Source organism: Elephantulus edwardii, unplaced genomic scaffold (genome assembly GCF_000299155.1).
Source record: "Elephantulus edwardii isolate Elephantulus edwardi_28Jun2011 unplaced genomic scaffold, EleEdw1.0 scaffold00143, whole genome shotgun sequence".
NCBI lineage: Eukaryota > Metazoa > Chordata > Mammalia > Macroscelidea > Macroscelididae > Elephantulus > Elephantulus edwardii.
The window spans coordinates 2,173,488-2,191,738 of NW_006399893.1; the positions used below are offsets into that span (position 1 = coordinate 2,173,488).

The window sequence follows — 18,251 nt, forward strand, 5'->3', positions numbered from 1 at the left end:
AATTTTTTCTTTTTCATTTTATACTAGTTTATTTACAAAGTTTGAATACATTGTTTTTCAAACCTTATCTTTCCCATTGCCTTCACCACCCCATCCATAAAATTGTGTGACCCTATGATTAACCTACCCTCCCTATTCTCACTTCTCTGCTTCCACCCCACCCCCCACTTTGAATTCTCACATTCTACAATAATAGTTTTATACAGTATTTGTCTTTATAGGACTGAGCTAGTTCACTCAGCTTAATGCTCTCCAATCCCTCACAAGTTAGGTTGTTGTTGTTGTTGTTGTTGTTATGTGCCGTTGAGTCATTTGCGACTCATAGCGACCCTATGTACAACAGCCCTAAACCCTGCTCTATCCTGTGCCAATCTCACTGCCTCTGACACACCCATCCCGAATACCCCAGTCACTGAATCCATCCACCTCATAGAGGGTCTTCCCCTCCTGCGCTGTCCCTCCACCCTCCCAAGCATGATGTCCCTCTCCAAGGACCCGTCCCTCCTGGCAACGTGTCCAAAGTATGTCAGGTGAAGCCCCAGAATCCTTGCCTCCAAGGAGAAGCCTGGTTTAATCCTCTTTAGGATGGATCTGTTTGTTTTCCTGGCAGTCCGTGGAACATTCAATACTCTTCTCCAGCACCACAGCTCAAAGGCGTCAATTCTCCTTCTATCCTCCCTAGTCATTGTCCAACTCTCTGATGCACAACAAGTGATTGCAAAATCCATGACCTGTATCAGGCGCACCTTAGTCTCCAGGGAGAGGTAGTAACTTAAAAAATCATAGCTACTGAATGCTGTTTAGTATTTCCTTGTGTGAATGTAGCATAATTTCTCAATCCATTCAGTTGTGTTTGGACATGGGGCTGTTTCCATGTTCTTGTGATGGTGAATAATGCTGCTATGAACATTGCTGTACAAGTCTCCATTTGTGCTTCAGTTCTCATTTACTTTGGGTATATTCTAAGCAGTGGAATAACTGGGTCATATGGAACTTTTAGGTTAAGCTTTCTGAGGAAGCACCAAACTGCCTTCCAGAGTAGATATACCAATTTACAATCTCACCAACAATGTATAAGAGTTCCTCGTCACATCCTCTCCAACATTTCTTACTTGCTACTCTGTTAAACTTTGCCACTGCTACTGAAGTGAGAAGGTATCTTAATGTGGTTTTGATCTGCATCGCTTTTATTGTCAGTGATTTTGAGCATTCCTTCATTTGTCTGTTGGCCATCTGATTATCTTTCTCTGAAAATTCTTTTCATGTCTTTTGTCAATTTTGTAATTGGAATCTTTTTCTTCTGGAGGTTCAGGAGTATTCTGTAAATTTTTGTTATGTTACTGTTGTCTGAGATGTTATTGCCAAATATTTGTTCCCATTTGGTAGGTTTTCTTTTAAACCTGTTCTAAGAAAGTTTTGATACACAAAGGGATTTAATCTTTAGAAGATCCCATTCATGATTTTAATTCTCTTCAGATTGTGCATTTCTGGTTGTATTTGGCATTCTCGTTATACCGTAGACTAGGTCTTCTAAGATTGATCCCAGTTTGTTTCATGTGAACTTTATGGTTTGGGGCTTTATTCCTGGATGTCTGATCCACCTTGAATTGATTTTTGTATGTGGTGTAAGATGTGGATCTTGTTTCAGCTTTCTACAGGTAGCAGTCCACCTTTACCAGCACCATTTGTTGCAGAGGTTGTCATTTTCGTATTTCATAGGTTTTATTTCCTTGTCGAATAACAGTTTACTATAGATAGCTGGATCTATTTCTGACTTCTCAGTTCTGTTCCATTGGTCTATGAGCCTGTCATTATACCAGGTACCATGTTGTTTTGGTTACTACCACTATATAGTAAGTTCTGAGGCCTAGCACTCTCCCCCGGCTCCCCAGAAGTGTTTTGCTTATTCAGAGTCTCTTGCCTCTCCAAATAAATTCAACAATTTCCCTTACAATCTCCTTGAAAAATGAATTTGGTGTCTGTATTGGGATTGCTTTGAACAGGTAGATAGCTTTGGTTAGGATTGCTATTTTCACAATATTGAGTCTTCTTACCCATGAACAGGGCACATTTTTCCATTTCTTTAGGTTTTATTGTGTCTTGCAGAAGTGTTCTGTAGTTTTCTTTATATAGGTGTCTCTCTAGTTAGGTTCACTCTCAAATATCTCAATTTGTGGTTGGCTATTGTAAATGGTATTGCTTTCTTGATTTCCTTCTCTGAATTCTCTTCGTTACTGTAGAGGAATCCCACTGATTTTTGGATATTGATCTTGTATTCTACCACTCTACTAAATTGGCCTCTTCACAGTTTTTTTGTTGAGTCTTTGGGGTGTTCTGTGTAAACTATCGTATCATCTGAATATAGCAATAGTTTAACCATCTCTTTGTGGATCTGTGTGACTTTTATCTCATTCTCTTGCCATTTTTCCCTAGCAGACACTTCTAATAAAATATTGAATAGAAGTGGTGACAGTGGGCAACCTTGTCTGGTCCCTGTTTGCAAGGAAAACGTTTTTAGTCTTTCTCCATTGAAAATAATGTTGGCTCTTGGTTTTAGATGTATATTTTTTATTATGTTGAGGACATTCCCTTCTATTCCAATTTTACTGAATGTCTTTATCAGGAAGGGGTGTTCAATTTTATCAAATGCCTTTTTTTAATCATTTGCTAAGGTCATATGGTGCTTGTTATTGACTTTGTTAATATGGTGAATTACATTGCTTGTTTTTTTTAATATTGAACCATCCTCGCATACCTGTTATGAATCTCACTTGGTCATGGTATATTATTATTTTGTTGTGCTTTTAGATTCTGTTGGTTGGATTTTGTTAAGGATTTTGCATCTATGTTCATGAGAGATATTTGTCTGTAGTTTTCTTTTTTGGCAATGTATTTTCCTGGTTTTGGCATTAGGATTATGCTTGCTTCATAGAATTTCTTTAGGATTGTTCCTTCTTTTTCAATTTTTTTGAAATAATTTAAGTAGAATGCTAGAATTGATCTGTGAAGTCATCTGGTCCAAGACTTTTCTTACTGGGAAGCCCTTATGACCTTTACAATTTCTTTTTTTCTGATAGGTCTGTTCAGGTGTTCTATATCTGTACCTGTCAGCCTGGGCAGGGATGCATTTCAAGGAATTTGTTCATTTCCTAGGTGTTTGAATTTATCAGAGTATAGTTTTGCATGTTGTTGTTGTTGTTGTTGCTATGTGCCGTCGAGTCGTTTGCGACTCATAGCGACCCTATGTACAACAGCCCTAAACCCTGCTTTATCCTGGGCCAATCGCATTGCCTCTGACACACCCATCCCGATTACCCCAGTCACTGAATCAATACACCTCATAGAGGGTCTTCCCCTCCTGCGCTGTCCCTCCACCCTCCCAAGCATTATGTCCCTCCCCAAGGACCCGTCCCTCCTGGCAACATGTCCAAAGTAGTCAGGCAAAGCCCCAGAATCCTTGTCTCCAAGGAGCAGCCTGGTTTAACCCTCTCTAGGATGAATCTATTTGTTTTCTTGGCAGTCCATGGTACATTCAATACTCTTCTCCAGCACCACAGCTCAAAGGCGTCAATTCTCCTTCTATCCTCCCTAGTCATTGTCCAACTCTCTGATGCATAACAAGTGATTGCAAAAACCATGGCCTGTATCAGGTGCACCTTAGTCTCCAGAGAGACACCATTGCTCTTGAGTGCTTTAGAGAGGTCCCTAACTGCAGACTTTCCCATCGCAATACATTTTTTTATTTCCTGGGTACTGGTGCCAAGAGTGTTGACTGTAGAGCCGAGCAAACTGAAGCTGTGAACAATCTCAATCTCTTCACCATCCATCCTGATGCTACCAATTGGTCCAGTGGTGAGAATTTTTGTCTTCTTGACATTGAGCCTCAGTCCATATTGAAGGCTGCAGTCCTTGACCCTCTGCAGTAAGTGCATGAGGTCCTCCTCAGTTTCAGCAAGCAGGGTTGTGTCATCTGCATAACGCAGATTGTTGATAGATCATCCACCAATCCTAACGCCATGCTTCTCCTCATATAGCCCAGCCTCTCGGATAATCTTCTCTGCATACAGGTTGAAAAGGTATGGAGACAGGACATCAACCTGTATAGTTTTGCATAGTATTCATAATATTATTGATTTAATTTCATCTGGTTCTATTGTGATGTCACCTCTGTGATTTCTTTATCGAGTTACCTGTGACTTCTCTTTTTTTTTCTTCATCCTTTGTTATGTTTGCCAGAGGTTTGTCCATTTTATTCACCCTTTCAAAAAACCAGTTCCTGGTCTTATTGATGGTTTCAATTGTTTTTCAGTTTTTTATCTCAGTGATTTCAGTTCATGTCTCCTTATAATTTCTTTTCTTCTAGATGTTGTAGGTTTAGATTGTTTTTCTTTTTCTTTGATGAAGCTGTTGAGTTAGATCATTAATTTTTCTTCTTTCTTCTTTTTCTATGTGTATGCCTATTGCTATAAGGAAGGACTGCCTTAGCTGTATCCAGAGGTTTTGGTATGTTGTAGTTTCACTTTAATTTTTGTTTCATGGAAATTTTTTATTTCATTCTTTATTTCTTTTATAACCCAGTCATGTTCTAGTAGAGAGTTTTTGAGTTTCTGTAGGGGTGGTTTGTAAGTTTTACCCTCCTGTGGTTAATTTCTAGTTTATGGCCTTGTGGTCTGAGAAGATACTTTGCGTTATTTCAATATTTTTAAATTTTTGCAGCTTGCTTTGTGTTTTAATATATGATCAATTTTGGAGAATGTGTGCACTTACGAAGAAAGTGTATTGAGTTTTAGTTGGGTACAGTACCTTGAATACATCCACAAAGGTAGAGTTGGCTGATTGTATAGTTTAGATCCTCTTCCTCTTTATTGAGATTGTTTTGTGTTGACCTATCCTTTGTTGACAGTGTTGCACTAAAGTCTCCTGCCACTATTGTGTTGCTGATTATTTTTTTTCTTCAATTCTATTAACCGTTGTTTTATGTGTTTTTCAGGTCTAACATTTGGTGCATAAATATTGACCAAGGTTATGTCTTCTTGATCTATTGTGCCTTTAATCAGTACTGCAATGCCCTTCCTTACTTTTATGGTTAGGTTGCAAATCTTAATGAGAGGAGACTTCCTATCTTTCTTTCCTGGAGCCTTTGGTATATTCAAACTTCCAGAGATGTGAGGCATTTTGTTTTCAGCTCAACATGCTACAAATTAGCTCCCTTTTTGTCATTCGGTGTGACTCAGGATGCTGACTTACACCTCTGGGCAGCCTCACTAATCAACTTGATTTCCAGGGACCAGTCCTGCAGTCACAGGTCCTTCTTACTCTAAGAATCATTTTTCTTCCATGTCTTGGAGAGGTCCACCCCTCAGGAGAGTCACAGAAGTAGATTGGTTGTGCTAAAGGGTTACCTCAGGGGTTTGATTTTGATTTTTCTGCAGCCATCTAGTCATTTATATAGTACGGATACACTCATCTTGAAACCTCACAAAACTATTTAATTTTTTTAAAGTCTCAAATACAAATATTTTAGTGCTATGACAATTCTTGTCTTTTCTTAGTTAACAAGGGACTAGTCTGTGCCACAAGAAGAACGAGTCTTTCTTTTGTGCCTGTCTTTTTCTTTCCTCTTTTCTTTCCCCAAATAGTAATATAGAGCAAAAGAGAGTATTTGAGAGTGTTGAACATTTGTATATGCTATATTCTTTTCTCAACCTTAAGGCTGGTGTGAGGAGAGCAAACACAGAAATAAAGATAGGAACAATGCCAATGTGTCTGGAGACTATGTCATGGCCACCTTTGTTACCCTTCAGTTTCTAGACCCGTGGAGAAGACGTTGTGCCTGGGACCTGCTCCCCTGTCCTCTCAGCTCTGCAACATCCCTTGTTCTATGGACTGTATCGTCTCGTCCTGGTCGGCCTGGGGCCTGTGCATCCATGAAAACTGCCACGACCCTCAGGGGAGGAAAGGTAAGTACTTCCTTTGTGCTCCTCATTGACTGCCAGTGTCTACATGTTTATTTCAGTAGCTAACTAGCTGATTATACCTGCTTAAGGAAAATTTGGATAATCAGCTGAAGCTGGACTGCATTCACTTCTGTGGAAGAAATTGGAGACATTTCTGTGGAACACAGAATCTGACCTGATTGAATTTTCATTTAAAGTAATAGCTAGTGAAGTGTTTATTACAAATTTAGGTATTTTATATATACACAATCTAAAGACTCTACATACACCCTTAGGAATTAATTTTCTAATTTCTATAATTTACCATAGCACAGTTGGTTTTGAATATTTGTTATTATTTATTTTCAGATGTCATATGCCAAATTCAATCTTAAACTCCATGTTCTTACAAGGAATATCATGTACAGTGTTTTCTATCTTATGCTTAACGTAAATTTTCAAACTTGATGTGCCTTATAGGTCTTTTTAGTTTATGATTAAAATACATAAGGTTCATTATCAAAGTTTATTTTTGGTAACATCATGCCATACACTCAATGAACCTTCAATTTTTGTTGTTAATGTTTGCCATTAAATGGTTTTGCTAAAAAGAAACATGTTCTTTATGATAGAAAATTAAATCCAAGAGCATTCCAGAAGTTGGGTTATGTCTGCCAAACTCTAATCTCAGTTATTGGGAATAGGGAAAAAAAATTGGTCAAGTCCTTGATACTGCAAAGCCACAATTGTCAAATCTCAGTTTGATGTTGTACTCACTCAAAACCCTCATATTTCAGTTATTCCTCGGGTGTTCACATGCCTGCATGGGTCCAGATGCACAAGTTTTTGTCCCTTGACTTTTTTCTTATTTTGGCTTTTCTATCCTGAATCAGAAGGAGAATATAAATATTGTATCTAAGGAAAGAAGAATTTAATTATTTCAGGTCATGGGGATCTGAGTCTCAGTGGAATCTAGAAGAGATTTAACACTGCTCACTTATTTGATGTTTAACCAAAATGTCCTCAGGCTCCTTCAGTTTGGGGGGGGGGATTTTTTTTAGATACCACTGAGTCAGGTCCAACCCATAGCAACTGAGTGTGTGAAAGAATGAAGCCTCACCTGTCCTGGGTCTTCCTCAGTGTTGCTGTTCTGCTTAGCTTATTGCTGAAGCCTTTGTGTCAGTCAATCTCTTTGAAGGTTTTCTCTTCTTTTTTCTGACCCTCTGTTTTACCAAGGATGATGTTATTCTTCAGGGAGTAGCCCCTTCTGATAACATGGCCAAAGTATATGAGACTATGGCTCACCAGCTTTGCCTCCAAGGAGCTTTTATTTCTTCCAAGACAAGTTCAATCTCTTTGGCATTCCACAGTATAGTCAATATTCTTTGTCAGCACCACAATATAAAGGCATTGCTTTTTCTCTACTCTTCCCTATTCATTGTCCAATTTTCTTTTGTATATAATTCTTGAAAATAGTATGACATGGATCAGGAGCAAGAAACTGTGATGGTATATTATATTGTGTTGTGCTGCTAGCCAATAGGCCAGTAGTCCAGCAACTGCTCTGTGGGAGAAAGATGGACAATCTCTACTTGTAAAGAGTTACAGCCCCAGAAACCTGATGGAGGGTTGCCATGAGTTGAAATTGACTTGATGACCCTGGTTGAGTTGAATTGGGTCAGGCACATCTTGATCCCTAAAGTGGCATCCATTCTCTTTGATATTATAAAGAGATACTTTGCCGCAGATTTGCCCAAGGCAGTGTTTCATTTGATCACTTGACTAGAGCTTCATGGGTGCTGCTTGTGGATCCAATTACAGTTAGATCCTTGACAACTCCAGTATTTTTTCCATTTACCATGATGGCTTCTTATTGGACCACTTGTGAAGATTACAGTTCTTATGCTTAACTCTTCAAGTTCCTATTGATGCTAATACACATGATTTGTGGCCTTGTGTTCCTCACATGTGTAATCAAGCTAATGAAGCCTTTAGCAGTCACTAACACATGAGTTCCCAGAGCTTGCTAACTATGCTTAGATGTGAATCCTTCATGTCTGCCAACTGTAGTGCCCTTGTTTAAGATCACTCTCTAGCCACTGTGGTTGTTCTTGTCCATGCAAATACAACTTTGTTTATAGACAGCTGCCGTCCTAGCACACAATATTTATTGCATGTAGGCCTTAGATTATTTTGGATGCTTGTGAATATGAGTGACAAAATTCCAGTTCAAAATAATCTTAAGTCAAAAGAAGGCAATTTGTTAGTTCTTAACTCTGAAAATAGAAAGGAAGATTGAGCTACATCCTGATTGTAAATGACATCAAGCCTCAGTATCATCCTGTCAAGTACACAAAGCCCTTTACAGTTTTCTTTCTTGCCAGCTTGGGTCTGGTCTTCTCTGTTAGGTTGGGTTTTTAATTGGTCATCTTCATTCAGGAAAACCCATCATGGATTTCCATTCTAGAGAGTAATTAAGAGTGGCTTTTCCTGTAGTACCAATTCTTAGGGACTGTGTTGTTTGCATTTCCTTGTCCACAAACCAGCTATTCTGACTGTTGATATGATGCGTTGATCAACAAGGTTCCTGGCTTCTGCCCACTGCTGCAATCTTGAAAGAAGCAGACAATTCAAGCCTCACACATTGAGAATGGGGATAGTGGGACTCCCTCATGGAAAAATAAGTTACTGATGACACAGGAAGACAGGAGCAGTGCTGAGGGTCAGAGTTAATCAGTGTTTATCAGATGCTTTGCATTCAATAGCCCACACTATTCTAGGGTCTTATGTTCCCCACAGCCTTCAGAGGATTCTGTCCTTAGTCCCATTCTAGTTTTTTGTTATTTGAGTTCACATTTTTTAAAATGTGTGAAGAAAATTGCTCTTTTAACTTTAATTTCAGTCTTCTTTCTTTATAGAACTGAGAGTCAGTCCATGAAATGGGAGACCATCCCATTCTGATGCTCCATTTACCCTAGACTCCCATGGTGTTCTTTTTGCAAGATTTCCTCTTCTTTAATCCTTCATTTCCTATTGTTTAAATGGCCTTCTACATATCTACCCTAGTCTGCTATTCCTCAAAAACAAACTAATTTTGCATTGGAATTTTAAGCACTATAAATACACAACGCTTCATAGAATGTCAAGATTAACGTGTAGAGAATTAAGCAATGTGTTCAAACCCCCACAGGGATTTAGTAATCACAGGCCAGTATTAGAAACATGAATTTTTGTCTTCTCAGTGTGGTGCACCGTCAGACAACATGCTTGCTCCATTTGTTTATTTCTTTCATAAACCTGAAGAAAATAGAATCAAAGCACAAGTCCAGCCTGAAGGTTGGAAGCAGACCTAGTTTTGTGTCACAGTAAGATCAAAGCCAAAACAAGTCTGGCTACTATCAAGTCAGTTCTGTTTTACGGCCTCCATACCTTAATTAGTGTTAACTGATCACCATTGGGAGGAAATCATTGGATGGGGCATGGGAAAAATTTTAGCATCAGGAAATTGCTTTTAAGGGGAGGAAGTATTTTGCAGTCATATGAGGGAAGGTAAGTATGCCAGTAAGAGCCTGAGAAGATCTGGTGACTCTGTGTGTGTGTGTGTGTGTGTGTGTGTGTGTGAAACAAATATCATCATCCATGGAAATTCGAGTGGGTTTGGGGGAAGCGAAAGTTGGAGGTGGTGGTGTCACTCCAGCTTCTCTCAGACATGTTAAATTGACGAGAAGTATTATTAGTCTTTGTTTTATAGAGCCAGTTAAACAAACAAACAAACAAACAAAAAAAACTCTTACCGTCCAATTGATTCTGACCCAATGTGGTACATGTTGCAGAGTGTAACTGTTCCGTAGGGATTTCACAACCTTGACCTTTTGGAAATACCTGGCCAGGCCACTCATCTAGAGCACCTTTAGATGGACTTTAAGTGCCAACCTAGTAGTTAGTAGCTGACTGTTTAAATGTGTGCATCACTTAGGACTTTAATAGAACTCCTGTGGAGACTCAATGACCCTCTCTTGACCCTAAGCAATTATTAACAGGAGAGACAGTCCCTGCAGTGCTTGGTTGCCAGGTCTGGGATGTTGTTTATTTTAGAAATGCTTTCTCAAGAGCTGGGGCAATTTTCATTTCTAAGATTTTTATTAAAAACTTGCCAGGACCACCTGACTATAATTCCTCATGGGGGAAATAAAGTTGGGCATTTTCCCTCTAGGATTCTGTGCCGAAGTCCAAGCATGTTATGACGACTCGACGTAATCTCCTTGTTATTGCTACCAGTTTGTGAGCACGAGGCCTGAGCTCCTGTCTATCTTGTTCTGCGCCATGATCCTACCGGGATTTTACCAGAGTCGCGGACTGGCACAAGTGGAATGGAGCTTAGAATTCCGTGGAGGTTCTGGCACACAGGCTAATGTATTAAACATTGAAAATACTGGAAGTTAAGCCAGGGTGTTTAGCATCACATTCTAATTCCCTGTTGTGAAGAAATGCTGTCAACCTACTAACAAAAACCTGGGACATTCACATGTTTCTTGTATTTGCTTTATCTTTTATAGTTTGTATATCTGTTACCCTGGCAGCCTCATGTGGGAAGAATAGAATCACCCTAGAAAGTTTACAAAGGTGTGACCTTTCATAAGAAAACTGCCGGACTTTAGCCATTTACACCACCAACGGCTCATATATCCTTTTTTCTTAAAAAAATTATTATTAAGTATACGATCATTCACTTTTGATAGTATAATTAATAATAGATTTAATTTTGGGACATATTACAAGGAGAGACTGGTCCTTGGTGAGGGACATCATGTTTGGGAGAGTGGAGGGGCAGTGCAGAAAAGGAAGACCCTTGATGAGAAGGATCAATTCTGTGAGTGGACTGGTGGGAATAAGTGTGTTTGAGATGGCGAGGTTGGCACAGGATAGAATGGCGTTTAGGGCTCTTGTACATAGGGTCACTATGAGTCCTAAGCAACTAGATGGCACATAACATAACATTTTATACAATTATTCATATACATTGTTTCATTCATGTACATTTCATTTTATACAGTCACTTCTGTGCCTTACCTTTTGTGTTTGTGTTTTATTCTGATTTATTTACAAAGTTTGAATACATTGTTTTTCACAAAAGATTCTTCCCATTTCCTTCAGTCCAACCACCCATCAAATTGTGTAACCCTGTGATTAACTCCCTACCCCCCAATCCTCACCCCTCTATTTATTTTTTTATAATTTTTTTTTTACAGAGGTTTTGGATTTCCATTCATTCATTGCCACAATTTTCTCCCTTCCCACCCCTCCCCACCAGCTCGCTTCCCCCTCCGAAGAGAGAAAAAAAAGGAAAAAATTCCTTCATTAGTATAGAATTCCCATGTCCCTTCCCCCCAACCCCCACCCCGAGTACACTTCTCTATGCAAACTTAATTCTGGATTCCTGTGCTAACCATAATACTCAATCATATATCACTTCTAATCTGTTCTTTCCCTTATCTGTTTCAATACAATATACATAATTTATCCAGTTTTTTCTGTCATACCCCCACCCTGATGTCTGACGCATTCTACAACAGTGGCACCATGCAGTATTTGTCCCTTTGTGACTGAGATATTTCACTCAGCATAATGACCTCCAGGCTCACCCACTTTGAATAATATTGCATGAGTTCCTTGTTTTTCAATGCTGCATAGTATTCCATTGTGTGGATCATGTGTAGTATTCAAGGTGGATCATGGACTTAGGACTAAAACCAAGGACTATAAACTTCATTCACGAAAAGCTTGGAAGAACTTTAGTGGTCCTAATCCACAACATAAAAAGTCTTCCAAGTATCCTGGAAAATCTACAACCAGGAGAATATAAAATAGATGAATGGGACCGTCTAAGAATCAAATCCCTATGCACATCCAAAAACTTCTCCAATAAAGTAAAAAGGGAAGCCACAGACTGGGAAAAAATATTTGGTAATGGCATGTCAGATAAGGGACTTATATCTGGAATTTATAAAATACTTGAACACCACAATAAGATAAAGGTAAATAATCCAATAGAAAAATGGGCACAGGATATAAACAGACAGTTCACCGAAGAAGATATTCAGATGGCCAACAAGCACATGAAGAAAAGTTCAAAGTCCCTAGCTCTAAGGGAGATGCAAATCAAAACAACTATTAGATATCATCTCACCCCAGTAAGAATAGCAAAATATAACAGAACAGCAAGCAACAAATGCTGGTGAGGATGTGGAGAAACTGGAACTCTTATTCACTGTTGGTGGGAATGTAAGATGGTGCAACCATTGTGGAAGGCGGTGTGGCACTTTCTCAAAAAATTACAAATAGAGATACCATTTGACCCAGCAATCCAATTACTGGGAATATACCCCAGAGAGACCATGTCTGCCATCCAAGCAGATATATGCACACCCATGTTTATTGCAGCTTTGTTTACAATAGCAAAGAGTTGGAAGCAGCCTAAGGGCCCAGCGGCAAACGAATGGATAGAGAAGCTGTGGTACACCCCTCTATTTTTATACTCTTTATTTCTATGTGTGTATATGACTTGAGGGAAAGACATGCAGACAAAAATGTAAATCTGGAAATGACTCAAATGCAACTCATTACTCAATCTCCACTGGGTTTGGGGGGGGTTGTAAGTTATAAGGTACATGGGAGAGGAAATTGCTCCTCTTTCTTTCTTACAGATTCTGGTAGATTCAGCCTTCCAAAGAGTTGGGATATTTGGTTAACAGCACAGCTCTATGGATCACACCGCAGGGCCTCCCTTACATGTGCAAAGTCAGGGATAATTATGTGTAGCTCTTCACTAGTCTTCATCCAGTCACTGTGCTGCCTTTTCTCTCTTCACACTCATAAATGAATAACAGAAGATGATTAAAGGAAATGTTTTGTTACCTAATAGAAGAAACTGGTTATTACAGAATTATTTTCATGTTACTGCTATTCTTCATCAGATACCAATCAATCAGGAGTCATCTAAGGTACGTGTCTGCCAGCTCCTCAGAGTGAATTAGAAACTGTGTCACTACACAATTGTACGCAGCTTCCACACCCTCTATGCTATGATGAGGGACAGGGAACCTGTGTTTGGTAGGTCTGTCAGTGCTTGTCAAGCGAAGCTAGAATGCCTTTCAGAGGAAGTTGAATAGAATCAACTTTTACCTCTAATGGCTTTATCTTTGAGATTTTTCAGTTATAATCATGGGTATATAAAAGAAATTATCTGAGAAAATTCAGATTAAATAACAACATCTACCCATATAAATGATGGATTTTATCCAAACAAACCACAAAATATTTGGTAGTTAGTGGTTGTTGTTATGTATCATCAAGTTGGAACCAACCCATAGCTGACCCTCCAGCAGGTTTTCAGAGGCATGGGAGCTTGCCCATCCTTCTCCTGCAGAGCAGCTGGTGGATTTGAACCATTTGACTTTGAGTTAGCAGCACAGCTCCTTACCACTAGACCACCAGAGTGATCTAGGTCCTTCGATAGATAGATGCAGATTTTTTTTATGATAATCTTGTCTGTCTCATACATACATCATAAAGTCAGCCTTGCCCATGGAAGTTGTTCTGAAGAGAACGTGCTACAATGGATGCCTGCTTATATAGTAGTCCCTCAGGGACTTCCTTCTCCAACACAGATCACTCCCAAAGCCATAATGCCGAAGATCCCCCAAATCCCCATGGGATATGATGTCTTAAAACCTAATAATCATGTCAGTGTTCATAGCATTCTTTATGCTCAGAAAAAGGTAAGAGTAGATAACATACTCTAATGAAAAATACTCAGATTATGAGTCTAAGTGCACCAAGAAGGCACTACTGAAAAAGAGAAACAAGATAGGAGGCATCACACTCCCTGATCTCAAATCCACTACACAGCTGTGGTGGTGAGGACAGAAGATATAGATAATAACATACACATAGATCAATGGAACAGAAATGAGAACCTAGATATCAGTTTATCTACCTATGGTGAATGGATTTTTGACAAGGGGGTGAAATTAGTCAAGTGGGAAATCTGCCTCTTTAATAAATGGTACTGGAAAAATTGGAAGACCATCTGTAGAAAACTGAAGCAAGACCCACATTTTACACCATACACAAAAACCAACTCAAATAAAACTAAGACTATAAAAAAAAATCTGAGAAAAGCTAAGAACAACTCTAGAAGCTGTAGTAGAAGCATAACAACAACCTTACAACCAAAGAGGATAAAACAGGTGAGTGAGACCTTCTAAAAATCAAATCTCTATGCATATTAAAAAAACTTCTATGACAGGATTAAAAAAGAATCCCACAGATGGGGGAAAAAATATATGGCGATGACCTATCTGATAAGGGATTCATATCTAAAATTTGTAGACTACTCCACCACCACAATAAGAACAAAACCCAGCCACAAAATGAGCACAAGGTATGAATAAACTCTTCACCAAAGAAGAAATACAGATGGCCAAAATACACATGAATAATAATAAGCAATAATAGTAGTAAGATATCACCTCACCCCAGCAACAACACCAGTGTTCAACAGAGCAGCAAACAACAAATGCTGGCAAGGTTGTAGAGAGATTGGAACTCTTACTCACTGCTGGTGGAATGTAAAATGGAACAACCACTATGGAAGGCAGTCTGGCACTTTCTCAAAAATTTGGAAATAGAAATACAATTTAACCTAGTTATCCCACTACTGGCAGTATACCCTAAAGAAACCATAGCCATGACTCAAACAGATATATGGACACTCAGTAGTGAAGAGATGGAAGCAACCCAACTGTCCATCAACAAGTGAATGGATAGAAAAACTATGGTACATTCACAAAATGGAATATTATACGCATTGAAAAAGAATAGACTTCTAAAACACTACACAACATGGATAAGCCTGAAGGATATTACTGCATAACACCGCTGTTATGAAATAAGATCAACATGGAGTCATGAGGAGAATGGAAAAGAGAGGACAGATAATGAATATTGCACTAGAATAGATTAAGGAAAGGAATATCTGAAAAGAATGTATGATTAGGCCTTATATGTGTGACAGTTAACATTCCGGAAGAAGAAGAACATTAAAAAGTACATTGGTGATGGAAGGAGAAGGGGGGGGGAAGCAAGGAAAATGTACATCAATGAATCAATGAAAACCTAACCTATTTGTAAACTTTAGTTAAAATCACACACAAAAAAATTTAAAAAAGAAAAAACCCTAGAGGTAGAAAAGCAAAATCGAAGAACACTCTTGGAATTTCTCAACTAAAAGAAATGAATAAAAAATTCAAGCCTCAAAAAAAGAAAAATATTCACAACAACAGATGTAGTATAACAATAATAGTGGGGGAAATGTTCATTTTTATCCTTCCATATAGGATTTATCTTTAGTGAGAAATGTATAAAATAATTTTGCTTTTTCTCAGGTAATGATTATGCTAACAGGTCCCCCCCCCCCTTTTTCATTACTTGCCCATGTCTTTGCATATGTTGTGCCCATGTCTTACTGTGGCCATTGAGGGGCCCTCATTCTCCAAATGACCCCATAGATGAGTCTTTTTATTTTCTATAGTCATAATAGAATGTTGTGATATTATAATTACTACCTCCTACAGGAATAGCAGTTGTTTTTTTTTTTGAAGAGTTGACATCAAAAATTCAACACTGTCAGGTGTTTTGACTTGGAATTTTTAACCCAACAAGCAGAGGTAGAAGAGATAAGAGTAAATGGGATACTTAACATGGAATAAATGTATTTAGCAAAGTCTAGTGAGCTTGTGAGTAAGGAGTTGAACTGACATGCAGAGAAAGGCATTTCGAATCCTCCTCTGGAGAAAGACGGCCAATGGCTGCCTTGTGAGTAACTGTTTCTGAAATTTGCCAGTGGGTCCTTTGTGAGTCAGTTCCAGCCTGACAGCAGTGAGTTGTTGTTCCACCCCAGTATTAAATATTTAGGATAGGATGGTGACCACAGTTTATTACTGGTGACCAGTAGGGAGAGAAAGGAGGTCTCACTACTTAGGAGATGTTGTTGAGTACTGTCAATTTGTAATTTACCCAAAACTGACCCTCCAGCGGATCTTCAGAGGCAGTAAATCGCACAGGTTGAGATTGCCCATCCATCTTCTGCGGAACACCTGGTGGATTCGGAATGTGTGCCTTTGGGATTATAATGCAGCTTCTTGCCACTGAGCTTCTATTAAGGATGAAAGAAAAGTTTGGAAGCAAATAATGTAATGCTGACTGCTAGCAGGAAGGTTGGCAGTTCTAACCTCCTTCAAAGAACCTCAGAAGAGAGGCCTGGTGATTTGTTTACAAAGGGTTACAGTCTTGAACGCCACAAGGACAATCCTGCTCTGCACACATGAGGATGGCATCAGCCTGACTCAGCTTGACAGCCAGTAATGGCATTATGTCCAGTGCACTATCCACTAAATCCAGTGGAAGTTCACGGGGAGAAAAGACTGATAAAAACAGAGTGTCACAGAAAGTCAGTGTGTGGTCAAGAAGGGATTACTCTAGCTCCTTCCTGCTTTCTTGTGCACCAAATTATCCTGTCTGATCTATGTATCTTTAGTCTAATGAAGCAACCCATGATGCTTTCTGGTGCTCTGCTTTCTAAAGTGGGGCTAGCATACAATAGACATAAGCACTAGCTTTAACTCTTTGTATGAGGAGGCAATGGCTCCGAAAGACCTCAACTGAATTTTATACACATTTGTTTAAAACATTAATATGCCCTTGGAGAAGTAATTATCTCAGACCCTTAATTTCCACAAATGTAAAATCAGAGAAGTAATTTATGAAATTGTTTTGAGAACATATTATATTGCATGCCATAAATAAAGTACTTGTCATAGCTAGGTAATAGGGTAGGTGCTTATTTAATGCTTCTGTCTTTTCCCTTGGCAGAGTGCATACTCTGTGAAGAATGGACTTATAATTTCTGTTCCTCCTGTGTCTCCCCACAGGGCAGTGCAGTGATCTGCATGTTTACTGATACAAAATATTTACTGATTAAGTCCTTGGGTGATATAAATGGCTAGGGCACTTGTCTACTAACAGTTTAGACATTTGAGTTCATCCAGAGACCCCCTGAAAGAAAAGCATGGCCATTCTACTTCTTAAAAAGTCATCCACAGAAAACTGTGAAACACAGCTCTGCTCAGACATGAGTGGAGTTGTCATGAGTTACAATCAACTTGAGGACATCTGGTTTAGTGCCTGATTCATATGGAAGTCAGTAATGAGGGTGAGTGGTTGCCTGGACTTAGCTGCTGTGGACGTGCCTGCTGGGCTTCTTTTAGGAGAGAAGCATCTTGGGGATGTCTGATGTCTATCCCAGGCAAGAATGCCAATAAGAATGCCAATGTGTGATTAAAGCAAAATGCTAACAGGAGCATCCAAGGTATTGTTTCATGCTGAGCTTGTGTTGCGATTTGATCCTAGTTAGAGTTAGGACAAGGGCACCATAAATGAAAGACAGAAAGAATTTATTGACTGAGAAGATGTAATCTATAGATTTATGGTGAGCTGCATGCAATTCGATTTATAGAGGGGAACTGCATGTGCACCTCAATGACAATAAGCTGCTTGAAACAGAACACCCCAATATCCCTCAGTAAAGACTGCTGTTTTTCTCTGCTCAACTCTGAGCCTATGGTTAAGTAATACAAATATAGATTATGTGAATTCAAACTATTTCTTCCTTAAATAAACACTTAATAAGAACAAAACTAAGAGAATAAGTGGTATATTGACATTGTGTGTAAGAAAAAACATAATTGGAGTTGTGTGGCAGCAAGAGCTTAGGTCATTACGTGGTCATGATGGTGGTCATTGTGGCCATCAGGAATGGTTCAGAGTCTGTCTGCTCCCCATGTCTTTTTAGGTTGTCCACAAAGGAAGTGGAATTTTTCTGCATATTTTATTTTTGACTAAAAGATGTAGATGACAGGTCATTACCAAAAACTTTTTCCCAGTCTGTGGCTTCCCTTTTTATCCTGTTAGAGAAGTTTCTGGATGCGCATAGGGATTTGATTCTTAGAAGGTCCCATTCATCTATTTTATCTTCTCCTGGTTGTAAATTTTTCATAATACTGAGAAGACTCTTTATGTTGTGGATGAGGACTACTAAAGTTTTTCCAAGCTTTTCTTTACATGTCAGACAAGGGACTTATATCTAGAATTTATAAAATACTCGAGCACCACAACAAGATAAAGGAGAATAATCCAATTGAAAAATGGGCACAGTATATGAACAGACACTTCACCAAGGAAGACATTCAGATGGCC

General features: G+C 38.9%; 1 protein-coding gene across 1 annotated transcript in view; it reads left to right on the forward strand.

Moving 5' to 3' along the window:
- THSD7B (thrombospondin, type I, domain containing 7B) overlaps positions 1–18,251 on the forward strand; it is a 1,033,118-nt gene that overhangs the window by 171,773 nt on the left and 843,094 nt on the right. Inside the window, exon 5 of the mRNA XM_006894459.1 lies at positions 5,805–5,960. Within this exon, the coding sequence (XP_006894521.1) occupies positions 5,805–5,960 (156 nt within the window). The remainder of the gene's footprint in view (positions 1–5,804; positions 5,961–18,251) is intronic.